The sequence below is a fragment of the Coptis chinensis genome, chromosome 1, assembly GCF_015680905.1.
Source record: "Coptis chinensis isolate HL-2020 chromosome 1, ASM1568090v1, whole genome shotgun sequence".
NCBI lineage: Eukaryota > Viridiplantae > Streptophyta > Magnoliopsida > Ranunculales > Ranunculaceae > Coptis > Coptis chinensis.
Window position 1 is genome coordinate 401025 of NC_141456.1, and position 20353 is coordinate 421377.

Genomic DNA, 20353 nt, shown 5'->3' on the forward strand with positions numbered 1-20353 from the left:
TTAAAGTAGATATATATCTGAATCAAGCTATGTGAGTTAAAGGTTAAACATCGATGATCTGGCTGCAGCTTGAGAACTGCTTTTTCGAAGGCGCACTAAAAGAAGTCCCACTGGAATATTTTGTACTTGGCTCCGCTGGAATATTTGTACTTGGCTTATTAAATCCACCATGATCGAAATCATTGAAGTCCATGTCAAAGTTATACATTTACTGATCAAAAAATAAAAATTGATACATTTTGAAACCAACAAAAGGCCAGGCAGGTTTTAGTTCGGTCTTTCACGTTAGTAGGAATCAGTCTTGAATCTTGTATATATATATATATATATCGCGGTGTGTATTTCCCACGCGGGGGTTAATTGTTAAGCTAACTCTGTACGTGCTTATTTCCTACGCTACCTGGTCCTATAAATAAAAGGGTCCAGAAAGTAAATTGATTCGAGCGGACGAACATGAAGAAAAAGGTATGTATCGAATTCTTTTGAGTTCTGGAGATTTTCTTTTGATAAGTGTAGTGCTTAATTTTACTTGCTTAGAAGTCAGAACCTTAAATTCATCTGTGTTTTGTTTGAACTAGCTTTGGTTCTTGTTTGTATGTATGTGTGTGTGTTTTATCAACTTCTTCGATCATATTTCTATGGCCTTCACGGTTCAAACTTTTCAGTATTTATTCGTCCAAGTATCTAATCTTTTGTCTAAATATTTTTCATGGACCTATTTCATTCTAGACGAAGGTTTTTTATGATAAATCACACGCCTTGTATTTTTGGTATTTTTATGTTTGTGTTTTGCTTTTTTTTTTAATGTTTTTTTATTGTGATACGAGTCCTTTTAGGGACGGTGGAAAAGGATTTTATTAACACGACCTTACGAATGGGAAAGCGTTATAAAGAGGATGAGGACATGAAAGAGAACAGAAACCAAAGAACGATCCTTGTGATTCCTCAAGTCTTGAATTGTTGGCCCCTGTATTGGACATTTTCTTTCTGGCTACTTCTTGTTTTTCGAGTCATAACACTGCCTTTCCTTTCTTCACTTTCGCTTTCTAAGTAAGTGTTTCCATTTCTTTTAACAGTTTTCTAGTTTTTACTCTCTCAAAACTTAGGCCAATTAGCTTTACCTCCATAATTATTTCATCTAAATGTTTACCCCCAGATCACACCACATCCTTATTAGCAATTTGGGATACGACAAAAATTTGGTATGAGAATAATTCAAAAATTATTCGGCGACTCAAAAAAACGGTACGGTCAAAAATTTGCAATACGACAATTATACGGTGTTTAATTAATACGTGTTTTAAACGTTTTGTTGCAAAAATTCGGAAGTAAAAAATTCGTGATATTATGTTAGTAAATATTAATAATAGTTGTCATTCTTTACAACATAACAAACATATTCAAGCAATTTAGCTACGAAAACATTGTTATTGGATTGAAATTACAATTCAAACTTCAAAATACACATACCATGACATGACAATTTAAACATTATCCAAAAAATATAAAAGTAAAATTTTTGGATTAATTTATCACTAAAAATGTAAGAGTGGGGCACTAAAAGTAAGAGTGAGGATATAAAATACATAAAAAATAACAAAAGCGCAACTGAATTTTCATTTATTTATTTTTTGGAGCCAAATTTTTGAAAAATTCACCAAAAATTGAATTATTCATTTCAAAGCAAAAAATCGCGAATTATTCCGAATCTTTGAAACATTCGGAAGTATTATACATATTTCCTTTCAAAAATTCGATTCGCAAATAATTCAGCGAATTGCTAACAAGGCTTACTATCGGCTATGTAGTCGTGTACCTGTACTATTCACAAACTCGAAAGTTCTTCTTAATTACATTGGTGGCAGTTGCTTTCCTGCTGCTTAGCATTGACGTTCTAGTGACTCTCAAAAGATATCACAATCTGAACTAGAGACATCAATTTGTTGGGGTTTTTGGGACCGTTATATCTGTGTTGAGATATCTGTCTCCGCTTTACAGCTTGGTAACAAATGTTCAACTTTCACCGCATTGTATTTTCTTGTATATATCTTGTGGTCTATGTGTATAGTACGTGTTATAATTTGTTTTTTTTGGGCAGCGTGAAGTAATAAAGACAAGATGCTTATTATCAATGCCACTCTACCCAACCGTATTCATGTAATCATATTTGCGTCAAGGGTTCTTTCTCTCGTTTATGGAATTCGATTGGATGACACTTTCTTGAAGGTAGTCAATATAAAATTGGGTGTCTTTTTGTTATTTAATACGTTCTATACTTAGTCAATTATTAGTAAGTTTTTTAGATAATAAGGATAGGCAGAGTAATTTTCTATGGTGTAAAATTGCTCTTTCTTCAATCAATTCTGTGGTCTATATAACATTTGTTTATTGTAACATCATAGATGGATATAGGTGGGTGCATGTAGGGGTGGTCGCACCTCCTGAAATTAGAAAATATCCACTACAACATAATCAATTGTCTAGAAAAAATTTCAAATTATAAAGACTCGCACCCCTAATTTTTTTAGCAAACTTCCACTACCACACTCTTAAAATTTTCACAACTAGAGTGAAAATATAATTAACAAAAAAAAATAGTATAAAAAAAAATAATAAAAAACATTCCAATAAACCAACGTTTTTTTAAATTTTCTTTTTGCCCTTACAAAATTATCATTTATCATTTATTTGAGTCCAAAACCATTAAATAGGGACAAATGTGTCTTTGAATGTTTGATAGGTTAATAAGATTAAAACAAATAGCCAAAAACCCAAAGTCCAACTAGTAAGTTCTCCCTCCTTTCTTTCACTCTTAATTTTTAAACAAGCGTCAGACATCAACCAAAAAAAAAAAAAAAAAAAAAAGACTTGCGGCACAGCTTGTTGCACGTTTGTCCTAATTATTTGTAATTAAAACTCATTATCATTATCAATAAAATTTCTACTTAAAAAAAATAAAATAAAACAATATAATTTTTTACTTTCAATGTTAACATTTTATAGTTTTCTCCACATGATAGTAGGATTATATAGACTTATAACATTATAGAAAATTAACAATTTGTTGAATTGTTGTAAACTTGTCGACTATATTATATAGATATATATAGACATAATATTATCAATTAATGACTTAAGTGCTTAAGTAGTTAACTTTTAGTAGAATCCTAACTCAGTCCCTTTGTGTAACAGGTTGTCTACTACACAGGTTCAATCCTTATTAGCAATTCAGGATACGACAAAAATTCGGTACGGGAATAATTCGTGAATTATTCGGTGATTCAAAAAAACGGTACGGTAAAAAATTCGTAATATAGCAATTATGCGGTGTTTAATTAATATGCATTTTAAACGTTTGGTTGCAAAAATTCGGAAGTAAAAAATTCATGATATTATGTTAGTAAATATTAATAATAGTTGTCATTCTTTACAACATAACAAACATATCTAAACAATTTAGCTACAAAAACATTGAAACCAATTGAATGATCCACATAGGTACCTTCATTTATTTGTTATTGGATTGAAATTACCGTTCAAATTTCAAAATACACACACACCATGACATGACAATTTAAATATTGCCCAAAAAGTATAAAAAACAAAGCTTTTGGATTAATTTATCACTAAAAATGTAAGAGCGAAGGACTTAAAGTAAGAATGAGGACATAAAATACATAAAAAATAACAAAAACGCAACCAAATTTTAATTCATTTTTTTTTAGCAAAAATTTGTATTATTCATTTCAAGGCAAAAAACCGCGAATTATTGTGAATCTTTCAAACATACGGAAGTATTCGTTTTGCCCTTCAAAAATTCGATTCGCGAATAATTCGGAGAATTGCTAACAAGGTACCACATGCAAGTCAACTGTTATCTTTTTGGTCAATGCGTGTAAAAAAAATTCATTGCCCTTTGCCCTTTTAATAGTTTTCTAGCTTTACCCCCAGAATTTGGGCCAATTAGCTTTATCCCCCTAGTTCTTTCATCTAGAGATTTACCCCCCTAGAACTTAGGCCAATTAGCTTTACCCCCCTAATTCTTTTATCTAGAGATTTACCCCCCAGACTACAACATATCCAAGTCAACTGAGTTTGACCGTGATGTTTTTGGTAAAGACAAATGAAAAGACTCTAATACCCTTTTTTAGGTATAATAATTACATAAATATCCAGTGACTTTGATAAATACAAAATTGGAATTCAAATCATCTAGGACATATGTCATGATCTTGTGAACTCTATCTGACGGCTACTTCCAATATCAAATGACATCCACACCCTTCACATTATGAAATTACATAATTAATTTCACGGTTGTTAAAAACTACATGTATGCTAGAAGAAAACTAACTGTAAAAGATAATGAAGTCTTTTTATGTGGTAGTGGTGTATGGCTTGGCGAAGATAATGCTACAGTGATGGTAGTGATGGTGTATGGCCTTCGGATGGTAAACCTCTAAATGAAAGAAATGGGGGGATAAAGTTAATTGGCCTAAATTCTGGGGGGTAAAGCTAAAAAACTATTCTTTTAACTTTTCATTCTTAGTCCTCCATTTTCGTAACATGTTTTTGATATTGCTTTTTATGTAATTAGTCCTTTTATAAGGACTGTGGATAAAGTCTGATTTTGAAACCTACATATTGGTCATATATTTTTTATTTTTGTATTCATCATTCTTCCCTATTGTCTTCAATTTCCTACATACCTGTAACGCCCGTATTTTTAAATACGTATTTTTCTATTTTATTAATTAATTATTTATTTATTTATTTTCAAAATTGGCCGGATTGGACTCCGGGATACGTGGGCTGGTTTTGGGCCGAAGTCGGTCATTGGGCTTGGGGTTTCGACCCAAGTATATAAACACATTTTTCTGAAAAATAGGGTTCGTGAAAAAATAATATATTAAAAAATGGAGGCGCAGAGAGAAGTTTGGTTTTTGGATGGTGGAGCACCTACGATTCGGACCGGAGGAATTCGTAGGAGAGCTGTGAATACAGTGAGTAGTTCGCTTCTACTTCACCGTATACGTTAACATTTTTTATCCCATGTTTTCTTTCAATTCGTTCGCTTCATTATCTTTGGTGTCCCGTTGAACTGCTAAAACTAGGTAAGAGTAGTATGCCATTTTGAGTTATTAAACCGTCGAAACTACGGCGGGTCATTGAGAGGGCGCACTACCAAACTAACTTTGTATTGAACTCGCTTTTATCATGTGCGTGGGTGGGTTTGTTTTGGGTTGTATGATGTCGGGGAGGGAGTAAAGGGATTGTAGGTTTGGCTATGGAGGTTTGCTTGGTGGCCCGTTGAGTTCTCAGCGCTTGACGAACCGTCGAAGCGCTCATTAATGGCGGCGAAGAAAAATCGCCATTAAAAATATAGGTGAACTGTGATTGTTGTTTTTTTGTGTTGATTGAACATTGGGGATGATGTTTGGAGGGATTTCGATTGTTGATGTTGAGCGAAAACCGCTAAAGCTTTGAGGGAAGCTTTAATGGCGCTCCGACCGCTTTTATCGTGGATACTTGCAAGTTGTTTTTTTTGTAGTTCCAACGGTTTTGGTTGGGATTTTGAATTGTTGATGTATGGTGGTAGTTGGGTTGATGTTGAGTGGGCCGTTGGAAGCTTGAGGCCCGCCATTAATGGCGGCAATAAAACTTTTAGATCTAGGTTGAAGAAAAAATATAGATTGAATGTTTTGGGGATTTTGTTTTAGTAAAGTTATTAGGTTTTTCATTTGGAGTCAAACCGATGTGAGGGGAGGGAGATAGTGGTGGCGGATTTGGTGGGCCGGTGGAGGAGAGAATCGGGGAAGAAGATGACACCGGCTCGGTTTGGGCTTTGGGCCTTAAAAACCATAAGTTTTTGTTTTAGGCCAAATTGTTTTAAAGTGGTTGGGCCATTTTTCTATATGTTTAGATTGTTGGGCCGGTTCTAATATTTGTAATTGTTGACCGGTTCTAGTATTAGTCTATGGGCCCGCTTCATTTGTTTTGTTGGGCGGTTTTGGTTCAATTTTGGCCGAACTCAAATTGTGTTTTGGGCGGGCCCAGATAATGTTTTGGGCCCGTTTAATATTGTTTGGACCGTACCCATTGGACTTAAAATAGATCCGTTTGGGTTTTCCAATGTTTAAACTTTTCGGGTTCTAAGGTTGGAAAATCGGCCACCAGGTCCGAATCATGACCTTTAACCACGAGCCCACGAGCCATACGACCTTTCGCCTTAAATGCCTTTTAATCTTACGGCCATGGCTATGACCATGAACTTGTCATGAACACATGAAAACGACAAATTGAGTTTGACTTTGACTTGGACAGTTTGACTTTTGACTAGGACAGCTTTGACTTTGACCATCGACCGCCGACTTTGACGGTTGACTTTGACCTTTGACCATGGACGGTTGACTTTCACATTTGACTTTGACCAGAAAGTTTGACTTTGACCATGACATGTTGAGTTTGACCTTGACCATGAGGTGTTGACCTTTGACCGACTTGACTTTTGGTGCGACCGTTGACTTTGACCGCCGTTGACCGCGAATGTTGACTTTTCCAGCTTTTCATATGTTTGTTTATATGGATATATATAGTAATAAAATATTGTTGGATATTGTATAACTTGGTTGGTAAATTATCTAATTTAGATTTGACGTGAAGTAGTAGTGTGAAAGATATATCGGGCTTTGATTGTGGACCGTGGGATCGCTTAATTGTACTACGCTTTATGTGTATATTATATGGACATATATATAAGTAATAAAATGGTTTGGAAAACTAGTATATATTTGGTGGTCATTATCTAAGAAAGATTTGACCTTGATGTTGTGTATTTTTGACACGTGATGATATTGAGATGTTAGGAGACATTATATTCCTAATAACGCTAAAATAAAATGTATGTGATACGTTGAAGCATTATGACATGATATCATATGTTGGGATATTTATATTAATGCAATATCTTGGAGAAATGTATATACACTCCATTATTTTATATGTGAGATGCTAATATAGCATTGGTGAATATTTGCCCACGTGAGTGTGGTGTAGTGCAATAAGATATTGACACGTGAAAGTATGAAATATGGTTATGAGATATATTGAGATATTTCTAGAGATTGTGGCTTAGTGCAATAAGGTAATTGACCCGCGACGCGATATAGTAGAAATGTTTATGAGTCATAGATGTATGACACCGAATAAATTACGTAACGAAAATCCTGAACCCCGACTACCACAACTCATGTGATTGGCCCTTCCCGGCGCTTCGCTTAATTTGAATGGCCTTCGCGCCTTCTTCCGGGCGTTCGCTTTAAGGTGAATGGCCTTCGGCGCCCTCTCCGGGCGAAATCGAATAATGGCTTGATTATTCCGTTCGCAAAAATAGAACGATGATCGCTAATATTTTATGCCGAATAGTGGCGCGGTTTACATAGATTTGGCTTCCGTGTGAGGATTTACGGTGTCGCGGCATCCCGCCAGGTGGTGGTTACGCATCGGAGTGGCTCATTATGTAAGGGAGGCATGTGGATGTACATGTTCGGGCGCTGGGTCATGGGTTGGTAGCCAGGTGGAAACTAGGTAAAGACATAGATACGACGCGGATTTTAGGGACACGCAAAGAAAGCCCGAAATAATCTAATTATGGTAATATGTTTGGTTGGTTATTTGTTTAGTTAGAACCTTTAAACCTTACTCGATGGAGGAACTACATGTCTTATTTATGATGTGTATAGTTTGTTGTGTGGTTAGTGGGAAGTTAAGGCGCCGCAGTGGAGGAACTACCTGCCTAGATTATTGAACTTAAGGATGTTGTATTAGTCGTTAAAAGTTAAGGCGCCTCGATGGAGGAACTAACTGCCGTATGGATTGTGTATGTATATGTATAATTATATGTTGTATTTTAGGGCTACTCACACCAAAGATTGTTTATAATCAACCGATTTGCATGTTTGCTTATCGGGTGTGTTCATTAAATGAACATAGTTGATAAGTCTTGACAGTTTTAGTGATGAAGAAGATTGGTTCTTTGCTTGTGGTTTTTGTTAGCATTGCATCTCGTGTTGTGTTTTGTTTTCCTCGAGGTGATATAGATTTTCAGTTGAGATAATATTATTTGCATTTTCATTTGTAAATTGTTTTATAATGAAGAGGACTTTGTATAAGTTAAAATTTTTATTGGTTTTAATTATCCGCATATTTTTAAACCGCTTTATGGGTTTTGGGAGTGGAGAAGTCGTCACACCTCTCGAATCGAAGAGTCGGGAACAAATAATGTTTTTCCGATTCATCGAAAATTCGGGTGTGACAGGTTTAGCATCGGAGCATTTGGTTAGCTTAGACTTAGGTGAGTCTAGGTGATTCTCGGATCGTGGTTTATGGGTAGTGTTTAAGGAGTTTTATTTTCAAAACTATTTCCGCTAGTTGTTTTATTTTTACAAATAAAATGAAATAGATATAGAAACAAAGAGAGTCAATATTTTTCTTGATTGGATTGTAAGTGTAATGTGTATATTTATATTAGTTACTCTTGTGGAGTGGATATGAAATTATTTTTATTTTTCCTTATCATATAAGGAGTGGTTATATGGGTAATATATTAATTATTAACGGATTTGATCCAAATGATGTGTGCTGCTAAAATGTTGTTTTGTTGTTGGTGATCATTTTCATGTGGAGTATGGATTAAGTACGACCACATGTCTGTGAACTTTGTATTTGAGTGTTATGATATTATTCAAGAAATAATAAGATATTTTAATCTATATTGAATGAGCTGCATTAACTGATGACTTTGTGACGTACTGAGTAAGGAACTAATTGCCTCGGTGTTGGAGGAACTATCTCGCCTCACTCGTACATTGTAATGGATGGATAATATTTTTAAAGTATAAGAGATTAATCTGTTAGAGGTGATTAGTTAGAAATAGATTGAATATAATAATAAAATATACGTGTATTCTTTTTGAGATGTGTATACTTGCGTATACACGTGTATTCTTTTTGAGATGTGTATACTTGCGTATACACGTGTATTCTTTTTGAGATGTGTATACCTGCGTATACACGTTTATATATTGTATATAGATGAACTATTACTGTGCGTATGTGATGATTAATATTGTTGTACCAAGAAAACATGCATGTGTAGATTGTTTTCTTAAGGTCACGTTACTAATGATTAATTAAAATAATGGTGATAATTGTTATTTTTAATTTATGTAGAGGATGTCTTAATATAATGATGATCGTTATTTCCACAACAAACGGATTTTTATTTTTTCTTATAAGTGTGTCGTGCCTATAAATTATGACATGATTGATTAATATCGTTAAATTAGTTTCACATGATTTTGGCATATTCGAGTATTTACTCTTAATTGTTTTGTTTCAGTCTATATGATTTTGATAGAGGAACATGAAAAATTATTTTTTGAATACGTGCTATATTTGATCCAGTTGCAAGCATGAATTAGGATTCAAGGGTTGTTTTAAATTTAATATTTCTGAGAGCATGACTAAAGTAATATAAAGTTTATTGTAGTATCAATGACATGAGTGACTTTTGTTTTAAGTGTGCTAGGACACTAATTTTTCTTTTATGCATGATAATGAAAGACTCCCTAATGTTTTATACCGGGATGAACTTACCCCCATATTATTGATTAGTTACGTAGAATATTATTTTTTCGAGAGTCGCTTCGGTCAAGAAATTGCATGCTAATGAGATATGATATATTTATCCTCCCGCGTTTAAGTGACCGTAATAATTGTTTTAATATAGACAGCTAAACTGCAATAGGTTTTGTAATGGCATGAGGATATATATTCGGGTATTATTTAAAAAAAATAATAATAATAATTAATATCAATGTTATCTTGGTTAAGTTTAATCAACGTGCATTCTCGTATAGGTTCTAAGTTAATAACCAACGTTATTTGCCCGTATAGCTTTAGTTCCGAATCTCGGGACGAGATTCTTTTGAGATGTGTATAGCTGTAACGCCCGTATTTTTAAATACGTATTTTTCTATTTTATTAATTAATTAATTAATTATTTATTTTCAAAATTCGTCGGATTGGACTCGGGATACGTGGGCCTGGTTTTTGGGCCCGAGTCGGTGTTGGGCTTGGGTTTCGGACCCAAGTATATAAACACATTTTTCTAGAAAATAGGGTTCAGAGAAAAATAATATATTAAAAAATGGAGGCGAGAAAGTTTGGTTTCTTTGGATGGTGGAGCCTAACGATTCGGACCCTGAGGAATTCAGTAGGAGTTGTGAATCTGGTGAGTAGTTCGTTTCTACTTCACCGTACAAAGAACATTTTACCGTCCCATGTTTTTCTTTCAATTCGATTCTTGTTCATTATCTTTGGTGTCTGTTGAACTGTTAAAACTAGGTAAGAGTAGTATGCCATTTTTATATTAGTTATTAAACCGTCGAAACTACGGCGGGAATCGGGTTTGTTGAGAAAACCCGCCAAAACTAACTTTGTATTGAACTTCGTTTTAATGTTGTCGCGTGGTGGGTTTGTTTTGGGTTGTATGATGTCGGGGAGGGAGTAAGGGATTGTGGGGTTTGGCTATGGAGGTTTGCTTGGGTGGCCTGTTGGAGTTCTCATCAGCTGCTTGACGAAGCCGCTTTTAAAGCTCATTAATGGCGGTGAAGAAAAATCGCCATTAAAAATATAGGTGAACTGTGATTGTTGTTTTTTGTGTTGATTGAACATTAGGGATGATGTTTGGAGGGATTTCGATTGTTGATGTTGAACGAAAGCCGCTAAAGCTTTGAGGAAGCTTTAATGGCGCCGACCGCTTTTATGTGATAATGCAAGTTCGCGTTTTTTTTTAGTTCCAACGGTTTTGGTTGGGATTTTGAATTGTTGATGTATGGTGGTAGTTGGGTTGATGTTGAGTGGTCATTTGGAAGCTTGAGGCCCGACCATTAATGGCGGCAGATAAAACTTTTAGATCTAGGTTGAAGAAAAATATAGATTGAATGTTTTGGGGATTTTGTTTTTAGTAAAGTTATTAGGTTTTTCATTTGGAGTCAAACCCGATGTGAGGGGGAGGTGAGATAGTGGTGGCGGATTTGGTGGTGGTGGAGGAGAGAATGGGGAAGAAGAAGATGACATTGACGGGTTTGGGCTTTGGGCCTTGGGCCAAAACCATAAGTTTTGTTTTGGGCGGTTTTTGTTTTAAGTGGTTGGGCCATTTTTCTATATGTTTAGATTGTTGGGCCGGTTCTAATATTTGTATTGTTGGACCGGTTCTAGTATTAGTCTATGGGCCCGTTTCATTTGTTTTGTTGGGCGGTTTTGGTTCAATTTTTGGGTGAACTTCGGTTGTGTTTTGGGCGGTTCGATTATAACGTTTTGGGCCCGTTTAATATTGCTTGGGACGAGTCCATTGGACTTAAAATAGATCTGTTTGGGTTTCCAATGTTTAAACTTTCGGGTCTAAGGTTGGGCCTCGGCGGTTGGTCCGAATCATGACCTTAGCCACGAGCCCACGCTACATGCACCTTTGCCTTAGCCATGACCCATGGCTATGACCATGAACTTGTCGAACACGAAAACGACAGTTTGAGTTTGACTTTGACTTGGACAGTTTGACTTTTGACTAGGACAGTTTGACTTTGACCATCGACCGTTGACTTTGACGGTTGACTTTGACCTTTGACCATGGACGGTTGACTTTCACATTTGACTTTGACCAGGAAAGTTTGACTTTGACCATGACATGTTGAGTTTGACCTTGACCATGAGGTGTTGACCTTTGACCGTTGACTTTGACTGTTGACCGTTGACTTTGACCGTTGACTGTGAATGTTGACTTTTCCAGTTTTTCATATGTTTGTTTATATGGATATATATAGTAATAAAATATTGTCGGATATTGTATAACTTGGTTGGTAAATTATCTAATTTAGATTTGACGTGAGTAGTGTGTAAAAGATATTGGGCTTTGATTGTGGATTTGCTGAATTTTAATTGTCTTACGCTTTTATGTGTATATTATATGGACACATATAGTAATAAAATGCTGTGGAAGCTAGTATATATTTGGTGGTCATTATCTAAGAAAGATTTGACCTTGATGTTGTGTATTTTTGACACGTGATGATATTGAGATGTTAGGAGACATTATATTCCTAATACGTTATAATAAAAATGTATGTGATCGTTGAAGCATTATGACATGATATCATATGTTGGGATATTTATATTAATGCAATATCTTGGAAAATGTATATACACTCCATTATTTTATATGTGAGATGCTAATATAGCATTGGTGAATATTTGCCCACCGTGAGTGTGGTGTAGTCTGCATAAGATATTGGCACGTGAAAGTATGAAATATGGTTATGAGATATATTGAGATATTTCTAGAGATTGTGGCTTAGTGCAATAAGGTAATTGACCTGCACGTGATATAGTAGAAATGTTTATGAGTCATAGATGTATGACACCTGAATAAATTACGTAACGAAAATCCTAGAACCTGACTACCACAACTCATGTGATTGGCCCTTCTGGCGTTTCGCTTTGAATGGCCTTCGGCGCGCCTTCCGGGCGTTTGCTTAAAAGTTCGAATGGCCTTCGGGCGGCCCTCCTGGCGTAGCCGAATAGTGGCTTGATTATTCCGTTCGCAAAATAGAACGATGATGCGCAATATTTTTATGCCGAATAGTGGCAGTGCTTACATAGATTTGGCTTCCGTGTGAGGATTTACCTGGTGTGCGGCATCCCGCTCAGGGTGGTTACGCACGGAGTGGCTCATTATGTAAGGGAGGCATGTGGATGTACATGTTCGGCGTTGGGTTGCGATTGTGGTAGCCGCGGAAACTAGGTAAGACATAGATACTGACGTGATTTTAGGGACACACGCAAAGAAAGCCCGAAATAATCTAATTATGGTAATATGTTTGGTTGGTTATTTGTTTAGTTAGAACCTGTTTAGTTAAACCTCGATGGAGGAACTACATGTCTTATTTATGATGTGTATAGTTTGTTGTGTGGTTAGTGGGAAGTTAAACCCTCGGTGGAGGAACTACCCGCCTAGATTATTGAACTTAAGGATGTTGTATTAGTCGTTAAAAGTTAAAGGCTCGATGGAGGAACTAACCTACCGTATGGATTGTGTATGTATATGTATAATTATATGTTGTATTTTAGGGCTACTCACACCAAAGATTGTTTATAATCTCAATCCCGATTTGCATGTTTGCTTATCGGTGTTCATTAAATGAACATAGTTGATAAGTCTTGACGAGTTTAGTGATGAAGAAGATTGGTTCTTTGCTTGTGGTTTAAGCATTGCATCTCGTTGTGTTTTTGTTTTCCTCGAGGTGATATAGATTTTCAGTTGAGATAATATTATTTGCATTTTCATTTGTAAATTGTTTTATAATGAAGAGGACTTTGTATAAGTTAAAATTTTTATTGGTTTTTAATTATCCGCATATTTTAAAACTGTTTATGGGTTTTTGGGAGTGGAGAGTGCGTCACACCTCGGAAATCGAAGAGTCGGGAACAAATAATGTTTTTCCGAATTCTGTCGAAATTCGGGGTGTGACAATACCCATTTATGTTATACATTTATACGCATGGTTGGGGGATGATCAAGAACACGTACCAAAGAGGGGATAAACACTGAATAGAGGGTAAGGATCCGAATGAGAAAGAGGGAATCAATGAATTGCCCTTATCCTTAAGTCAAGGTACATTTTAGTCACGACCTTACAATTTCGGAGAATAAGATTTGTATAAGATGTTTGACTGAACTCAGGTCGGTGTTCTGAGCTGCCTACGTATCCAATTCTCTGATGAACTGGAATCAAGTCAGACGTAGTTCATCTTGAGTGATTGAGTTGGAGATGGAGAAAATGTAAGCCTCCCTTTTGAGAATGGAGAATACGTTTCCGTTTATAGGCATAGATCTTAATTTTCGCTGTCTTGATGATTGCTTTTACTCCTGCCGTTACGAAATAATGATATGTCATTAATTACGTTGTTGACTAGCTTGCAGTGGTTACGTTTTCTAGATCGTTTAGACGACCTGACCTTAGATCGTACGCACGACTAGCTTGTAATCTGGATATGTGATCTGTCACGAGTGGTTGAGAGTGGAGAGTACTGACTGACATATGTTGATGGGCCAAATTTTATAGTCTTTGTGTTGGGGCCGCACTTTCTTCGATCCTGTGTTTATGGCTTGGGACTGTAACAGAGAGAGGTAAGTTTACTTTCTACTTTGGCGTCTCTTGAGTCTTGAACATCCAGACCACGTGATCTAGATTTACCCCTTGGAAAGTTTTCACAGCGTTGACGTTTTTACTAGCCTTATGTTATATTTCAAGAAAAATCTTCATTTTTGTAGGTATTCAATATTTTCTACGTCTTCTTCTTGGGTTTACCCATTTCTTCCTTTTTCTCCATACTTGATTACTTGGTTTGTTTCCATTTTCTTGGTTTTTGCTTTTTATGTGTTTAAGCCCTCACAACTTTCCTTTTCAAACTTTTGCTTTGGCCCGCTTTTATAAATACATTTTCATGCATTATATCTTTTTTATGATGCTCTTTCTGTTTTGTTATTTACTGATTTGTTTTTGCAAGTGTCCCTATTTGGGCGGTGCATAAGGACTTGTCGGGATGTCCCACATATTGTCGGGAAAATTGGGAATGTGACTTGAGGAAGGGAAAGTTGTTGAACATAGGATGAGGTACCGAAAGTGGAAGCGAATGATTGAATGGAGCGTCCATAATAAAGGACGTTGTTTATATGCCACATTTTAAGATCTTGTGTTTGTGCTCAGTTTATATGCCCATACTCCTGTAGTAGTAGTCTGAAGAATGTCTTATAAATGTGATTAACAACCCTTGTATTGTTTCTGAGAAATATGTTAACTACAAATGAAGACCATGAGTTGATGGTGTCCAAGTCACCCACCGGTTAGGCCTTGGATCGGGACCTAAGGTCTTTGTATCAGTTCCCAGTTTTGCCTGGTTTAATGGTTGGGATGTTAAAATTAAAATGAGTACGACAAACAGAGAGAACAAGCATGAAGTCGATTTTTTTTCTTATGTTGATATGATCAATGAAGTGAAAATGATTGTATAACCAATGCCAATGACTCTCTAATATATAATCGAAAGAGTGCTCGGTCTTACGCCCGCCCGCCAGGGTGTGATTTTGTCAACTTATTGATTTATTTTTCGATTATATTAGGATTATTTAATTGAAACATGCTAATTCTGTATAATACTAATGAGAAGTTGATGACGGGGTAGTATTTGTACCTCTCTTTGTGCCAAATATTTTTTGTAGAGCTTACCAGGAAAGTTGGTTTGATAAACCATATTGGAGAGAGATTGAATGTTATGCTTGGCTTGCTTACAACCCCAACCTTTTTCTCCAATGTACCTTTTACCTTAGTGATGGTGCTGCTGCTGGTTTTATTATTATCTCTATCTCAGTTGTTGTTATGATTATGATTATACAGATTCCTTTTACCTTAGTTGTTGTTATGATTATGAAGACGTACTGAAAGAGGGGATAGGCGCGAAAGAGAGGGTAAGGACCCGAATGCCGAAGAGGAATCATTGAATTGCCCTTATCCTTGAGCCATGCATTGATGGGTGCAGCTTTTTTATTCTCCCTTGTTTTTGGGGCCGGCTCTCTCTTGAATCCTGTCTTTGGCTTGGGACTGTAAAGTAGAGAAGGTTATTTCTACTTGATGTCGAAAGTTTCCCGGCCTTTACGTATTCTTGTCTTGTTAGTTTTATACTCAAAAATAATAATTCGCATTTTTCTGTAGTGGTTTCTTTCAGTATTTTCTATATTTTTGTTTTCAGGAATAACAAAAACCCTGTAAAGGTAAACTTGTGGGGGTCACAAGGTGGAAAAGAGCTTGTGTTTTGCGCATGTATGGAGGCAATTTTCGCAGCAGGTGTATCACCTGAGGACTTGACATTCATTTTTTTTCTTGTTTTTTTTTGCTGTTATTTAGTTGAGTACCTGGTCTGTTCTTTTCTGTTAATTTCTTCCTTTTTTCTACTGAAGTTTCAACTTCATTATAAACAGGTGTCTCTATAGTAATGCAGTGGCATGCATGTATGATCTGTTAGGTTGAAGCTTCAGCCTCATAGAAGAAATGGCACTACTCTTTGTTGTTAGCAATCAGAACTGGATTTGGTGAAATGCATTTTCCTCAGGTGACTCACTCATCTGCCACTGGAAGCACTTATCATTAGATTTTTAGCTGGACCTTTTGCATGCCTCAAATTGCTCTATGAACGTTGAATGTTCCGACTTAGCTTCATCTGCGCTAGAGGTACGTATGCATACTTTGTAGATTGATGTCCTTGTTTCTGAAATTAATTTTAGAATCTTTAATACTCCTAAACGCTAAACTTGTAAATTGATGTTTCTGTTTCTGAAATTAATTTGAAAACATCATTATTCAAAAACACTATATGTAGAAGGTGGTTTAGTTTTGTAACAAACCCGACTTATTTCGTCAAAAATGCAATAATGCGGTGAAAGTACCTGTTACAATCGTAGTTAAATGCATTCTATCCTTTAACTGCAGTTAAACGGTCTTAGAATGTTCCTGTTACAATCACATAGCCAGATAGCCTCGTAGGACACAATGGAATCTGTATCATTTTTAAACAATACGCCCTAAAGCACTTAAATGCAAACAAAATCAAACAAGAGAAATCTTACTCACGTCAAGATTGAAGAGTTTTATAATCTCATACGCTGTATACAAAGAAGAGAAAACAATCACGTCCTGGATTTTTGGGTAGGATGAAAAGTACAAATATCTACATTGTCTTTGCTGTATTGAAGTAGGGCATGAAGATCCTCATAACTTCCTCATACATTTCTCTCTTGTGGTCCACTGCCTGCATCAGAACTCGCATTCCGTTATAAGGTATTTTATCATAAACACAGAACTAAATTTCACTAGCATGTGTTTTTGCAGCATACCTGGTCAACGACTTCCTCGGGGCGAGTCCATTTCCATTCTGGGTCTACCTCACTGCTTGCTATTTTTATCTCACTGTCGTCTGCAGTCAATCTCATAAGAAACCTGGAAAATTCCAACAAGTAGTTCTTTGTAAGGCTAAAGGTGGAATCTGAAGTACAGTACATAACATAACCAATATAAGTTTCTTGAATATTTGTTTGAAGGTGTTAAAACTCTAACAACAAGAATATGCCTCACCATTTTTGTGCATGTCCATGCCATTCGCCTCTTGACAAACGGTTTACTTTTGCCTTCACAGAAGGAGGAAAGTCATAGGTCAACCACCGTGGAGCCTGCTGACATCAAACTTCAATTAGAGCTATGACCTGTTGATGCTTAATGTATCATGAAACCAAAATAGCTGCAGATCGAGATTAAACACATAACTTTATCACTAGATTGCTGTATTCTAGAGTACCTCCTGTTCAGCAATTATTATGATACTCAAAATTTAGACAACAGAATTAATCTGGTTATGCAACATTGTCTTGCGCTCAATTCCTTTTTGGTTATTCTGTTGCCTTAAACGGAATTTCATAGAAAGAACTGTTAACCTAGTTAGGACATTTTTCCTTTTTTCGATTTTTTTAAATGTCAAAGTAAAGAAGAATGCCTAAAAACATGTACACTTGTGATCATAGAACAGAAAGTGCTTAAGTAAGAAATAGGCCTTAGTCAATAGCCTCGAGTCTTAATGGAGCTTCAAGCTTGCCAGGAACCAAAACCCTCAAACTGTTCACAAGTCATTAAGAGTAGCACACTGTAGCAGTAAGAACATATTCCTAAGGTCTAACCTCTGCGACAATTTCAGTTGACACCACTCCAGTCTCTTCCTGTAATTCTCTAAGGGCTGCAGATAGTGGATCTTCGTTGTCTTCAATGCCCCACTAGATTCAAAATGCAAAGGAAGAGTCAAGTTAGTTCCAAGTACTTAGGCACTGTGGTCTAGGAGACGCAAACTTCAAAACACCGGTCATAGATAGGAATAATTAATCAAGTTTGAACAAGTGTAATTGTGTAAATACCTGAGGCATTTGCCATATTCCAGGCATATACAATTTTGAAGCCACAAAAACCTGCAGGAGATTAACAGAGTCACCATTTATTACATTTAAAAAGACACAAAAAGTTTACCACCTTTTGCACAGACAAGCAACTAGACAACTACAAGTACATAAATTCAGTTAAAAAGAAATTGAAGCAAACAAGTCCTCGTGCCATCATGCATGTGTCAGGTGACTAATACAAGTCCTACCAATTTCGTCGATGAAATGGCTCACTCAAGCATGGAGTGACTGTGAAGAGAGAATTGCGAAGAAAGCATAAAAGAAAATGGTGGGACAAAGTGAAAGTGAAAAAGAAAATTCCTAGCCCATTCATTCGCTGTGTTGAAATATTAGGTTCAACAACTAGAATTCCATTGTTTTACCAATCTACATAATTTTAGACCATATGTTCAGTCAAGGAATTTATCTTTAATTCTAGTCAGTCAATCTGATGACTAAATCCATATTCCATTTTCCTTGCTTCATTCCTTCATTCCCTCTGACTTTTAATTTCTTCTACTTCTCCCAAAGTAGCCTCCTTCACACACTCTAAGGGAGACATTTCCATGCTTTGGGGTCCAAGATATTTTTAAGAACTTATCTCTCACAGTACTCAAGTCGGATTCTAAGCCGTGGATCAATTAAACAACTAAGTATATATTTCATTAGGCTAAGTCCAATGCAGTGTCATCCCCCAAATATGACGCAAATTGTGATCCAATGGTTCGTCAAAACACTAACCCGCTAATGCTATTGCTATTTTATTACCTATCTACACTGTCAATTTTAGCGAGATAGTGTATGTTCTACACGCCAATAGAAGTGGTATAAGAAATCCACCCACATGCTAGTAAAAGTGGTAGCCAGAATTTGAAAAACCATTTTCCACACACCACTCACAATAGCGGTTAGAAAATGTGTCCTTACCGAATTGACCAAATTCATTTTCAAGAATTTAGTTTGTCCAATTACCTCTAAATTCCTAGTATTTTACATTATGTACATATTTATTTATCTACGATAGAGTTGAAGAAAGGGTAAAATAGTAAGAAGATTTAAAATAAAATTCTACATGCCTTTGTAAGTGGTGGCTACCAGTTTTTTTTTTTTTTTTTTTCTCATCCACCATTGGTGGTAATGGTGGCTAGCATGGGTTGATATTTCTAGTGGGAAGAAGAAAATCCATTGGGTCCATAAACACTATCCCCCTAACTGTATCCATTGTGCTATTGTGGTTTGGTGTTTTAGCGCTCCGAACCATTAGACTCAGCGTGAGAGATCATATTATGCAGTGATCTTTAAAAAGTGAATGAAAATACACCATCACAGTCTTTAGATAAAAGAAAAAGGTAAAAAAGAAAAAAAAAGAAATCTCCTCGGATAGAAAATACAAAAGTTCTATACATTCCTGTTGATAAGAAATTGAATGACCACCAAAACATAAGCATAATCAAAATCGTCTTAGTGCAGTAACCTGAGTTTGTTTGTATCAAAATTATATATGTCCCCACAACACTTCTCATAAGTATAAAACAACATAGTTGGTTAGCAAAGAGAAGGAAAACTATAAGAATTAATAAAACATACCTGATTTTGAGAATTAATAAGACAAACACCAACGTCGGGTCTGTAACCAGTTGGAACTTCTTCCATTTTTTGTCACAACAAAAACCCAAAGCTTGAAGCAAGGGAAATAGCCACCCCGTCCTCTGTTCTTGAAACAGGGAAAGAGAGTGTTATGATGGAGTATAAAGAATTAAAGATGGAGTTTAACTCACTTACATGACTTAACCTGCGCACCAAGGAACTTAAGAAGAATGAAAGAAAAAGTGTGTGAGAACAAAACAAGTACTAAATAAATAGTGTGATAAGTCAGCAAGAATCTGAAATAAAGGCTGGTGCATATATATGTTAGAAGTCAAAACAGAGGAAACAGAGGGAGAAGGGCAATGTGGTGGAAAGGTGGTGGGAAGAGAGAGAAAGAAAGAGAATGAATGAATGGAAGAATCTTATAATGTGGGAAAGGCGTTGACTTATTGGAATGTAAAAAGTGACTTTATAGTACCTGATCTTCTTTAAATTCTGCTGATTTCATGTGATGTTGGTGGTAGTGACTTGTAAGTGCGTGGTGGGGGCACATATGATGTTGTTAAATTGGCTTTTAGTGTATGAAATTGCGGATTTTGTTTGTGAGTTCCTTTTGAGTCACGAAATGCAGCAGGGCTCCAAAGGTGGAGAATTGTAGAGAATAGGTTCTCT

At 36.0% G+C, this 20353-nt stretch overlaps 1 protein-coding gene and 1 long non-coding RNA gene across 14 annotated transcripts; one reads left to right on the forward strand and one right to left on the reverse strand.

The window, feature by feature from the left end:
• Positions 1 to 131: 131 nt before the first annotated feature.
• LOC147521039 (uncharacterized) lies at positions 132 to 17205 on the forward strand. Of its 12 annotated transcripts, none has more exons than XR_015203729.1 (9): positions 134 to 465; positions 837 to 2002; positions 2099 to 2226; positions 3193 to 3292; positions 13640 to 13733; positions 13802 to 13900; positions 14035 to 15962; positions 16097 to 16346; positions 17004 to 17205. It is a non-coding gene; the product is annotated as an uncharacterized LOC147521039 (long non-coding RNA). The 12 variants fall into 12 exon arrangements; XR_015203562.1 differs by having other exon boundaries at positions 135 to 465; positions 14042 to 15962; XR_015202843.1 differs by having other exon boundaries at positions 132 to 465; positions 13640 to 14248; positions 14629 to 15962.
• On the reverse strand, positions 16722 to 20119 carry NUDX25 (nudix hydrolase homolog 25). Of its 2 annotated transcripts, none has more exons than XM_086572452.1 (7): positions 19877 to 20119; positions 19682 to 19803; positions 18074 to 18124; positions 17843 to 17935; positions 17247 to 17341; positions 17009 to 17111; positions 16722 to 16923 (listed from the first exon to the last, which is right to left on the reverse strand). In XM_086572452.1, exons 2-7 carry the CDS (start codon positions 19745 to 19747, stop codon positions 16843 to 16845), a joined length of 489 nt encoding a protein of 162 aa, XP_086428578.1. In that variant the 5' UTR covers positions 19748 to 19803; positions 19877 to 20119; the 3' UTR covers positions 16722 to 16842. The 2 variants fall into 2 exon arrangements, with proteins under 2 accessions (XP_086428578.1, XP_086429122.1); XM_086572996.1 differs by having other exon boundaries at positions 19682 to 19808; positions 19877 to 20115.
• Between the last annotated feature and the right edge of the window lie 234 nt (positions 20120 to 20353).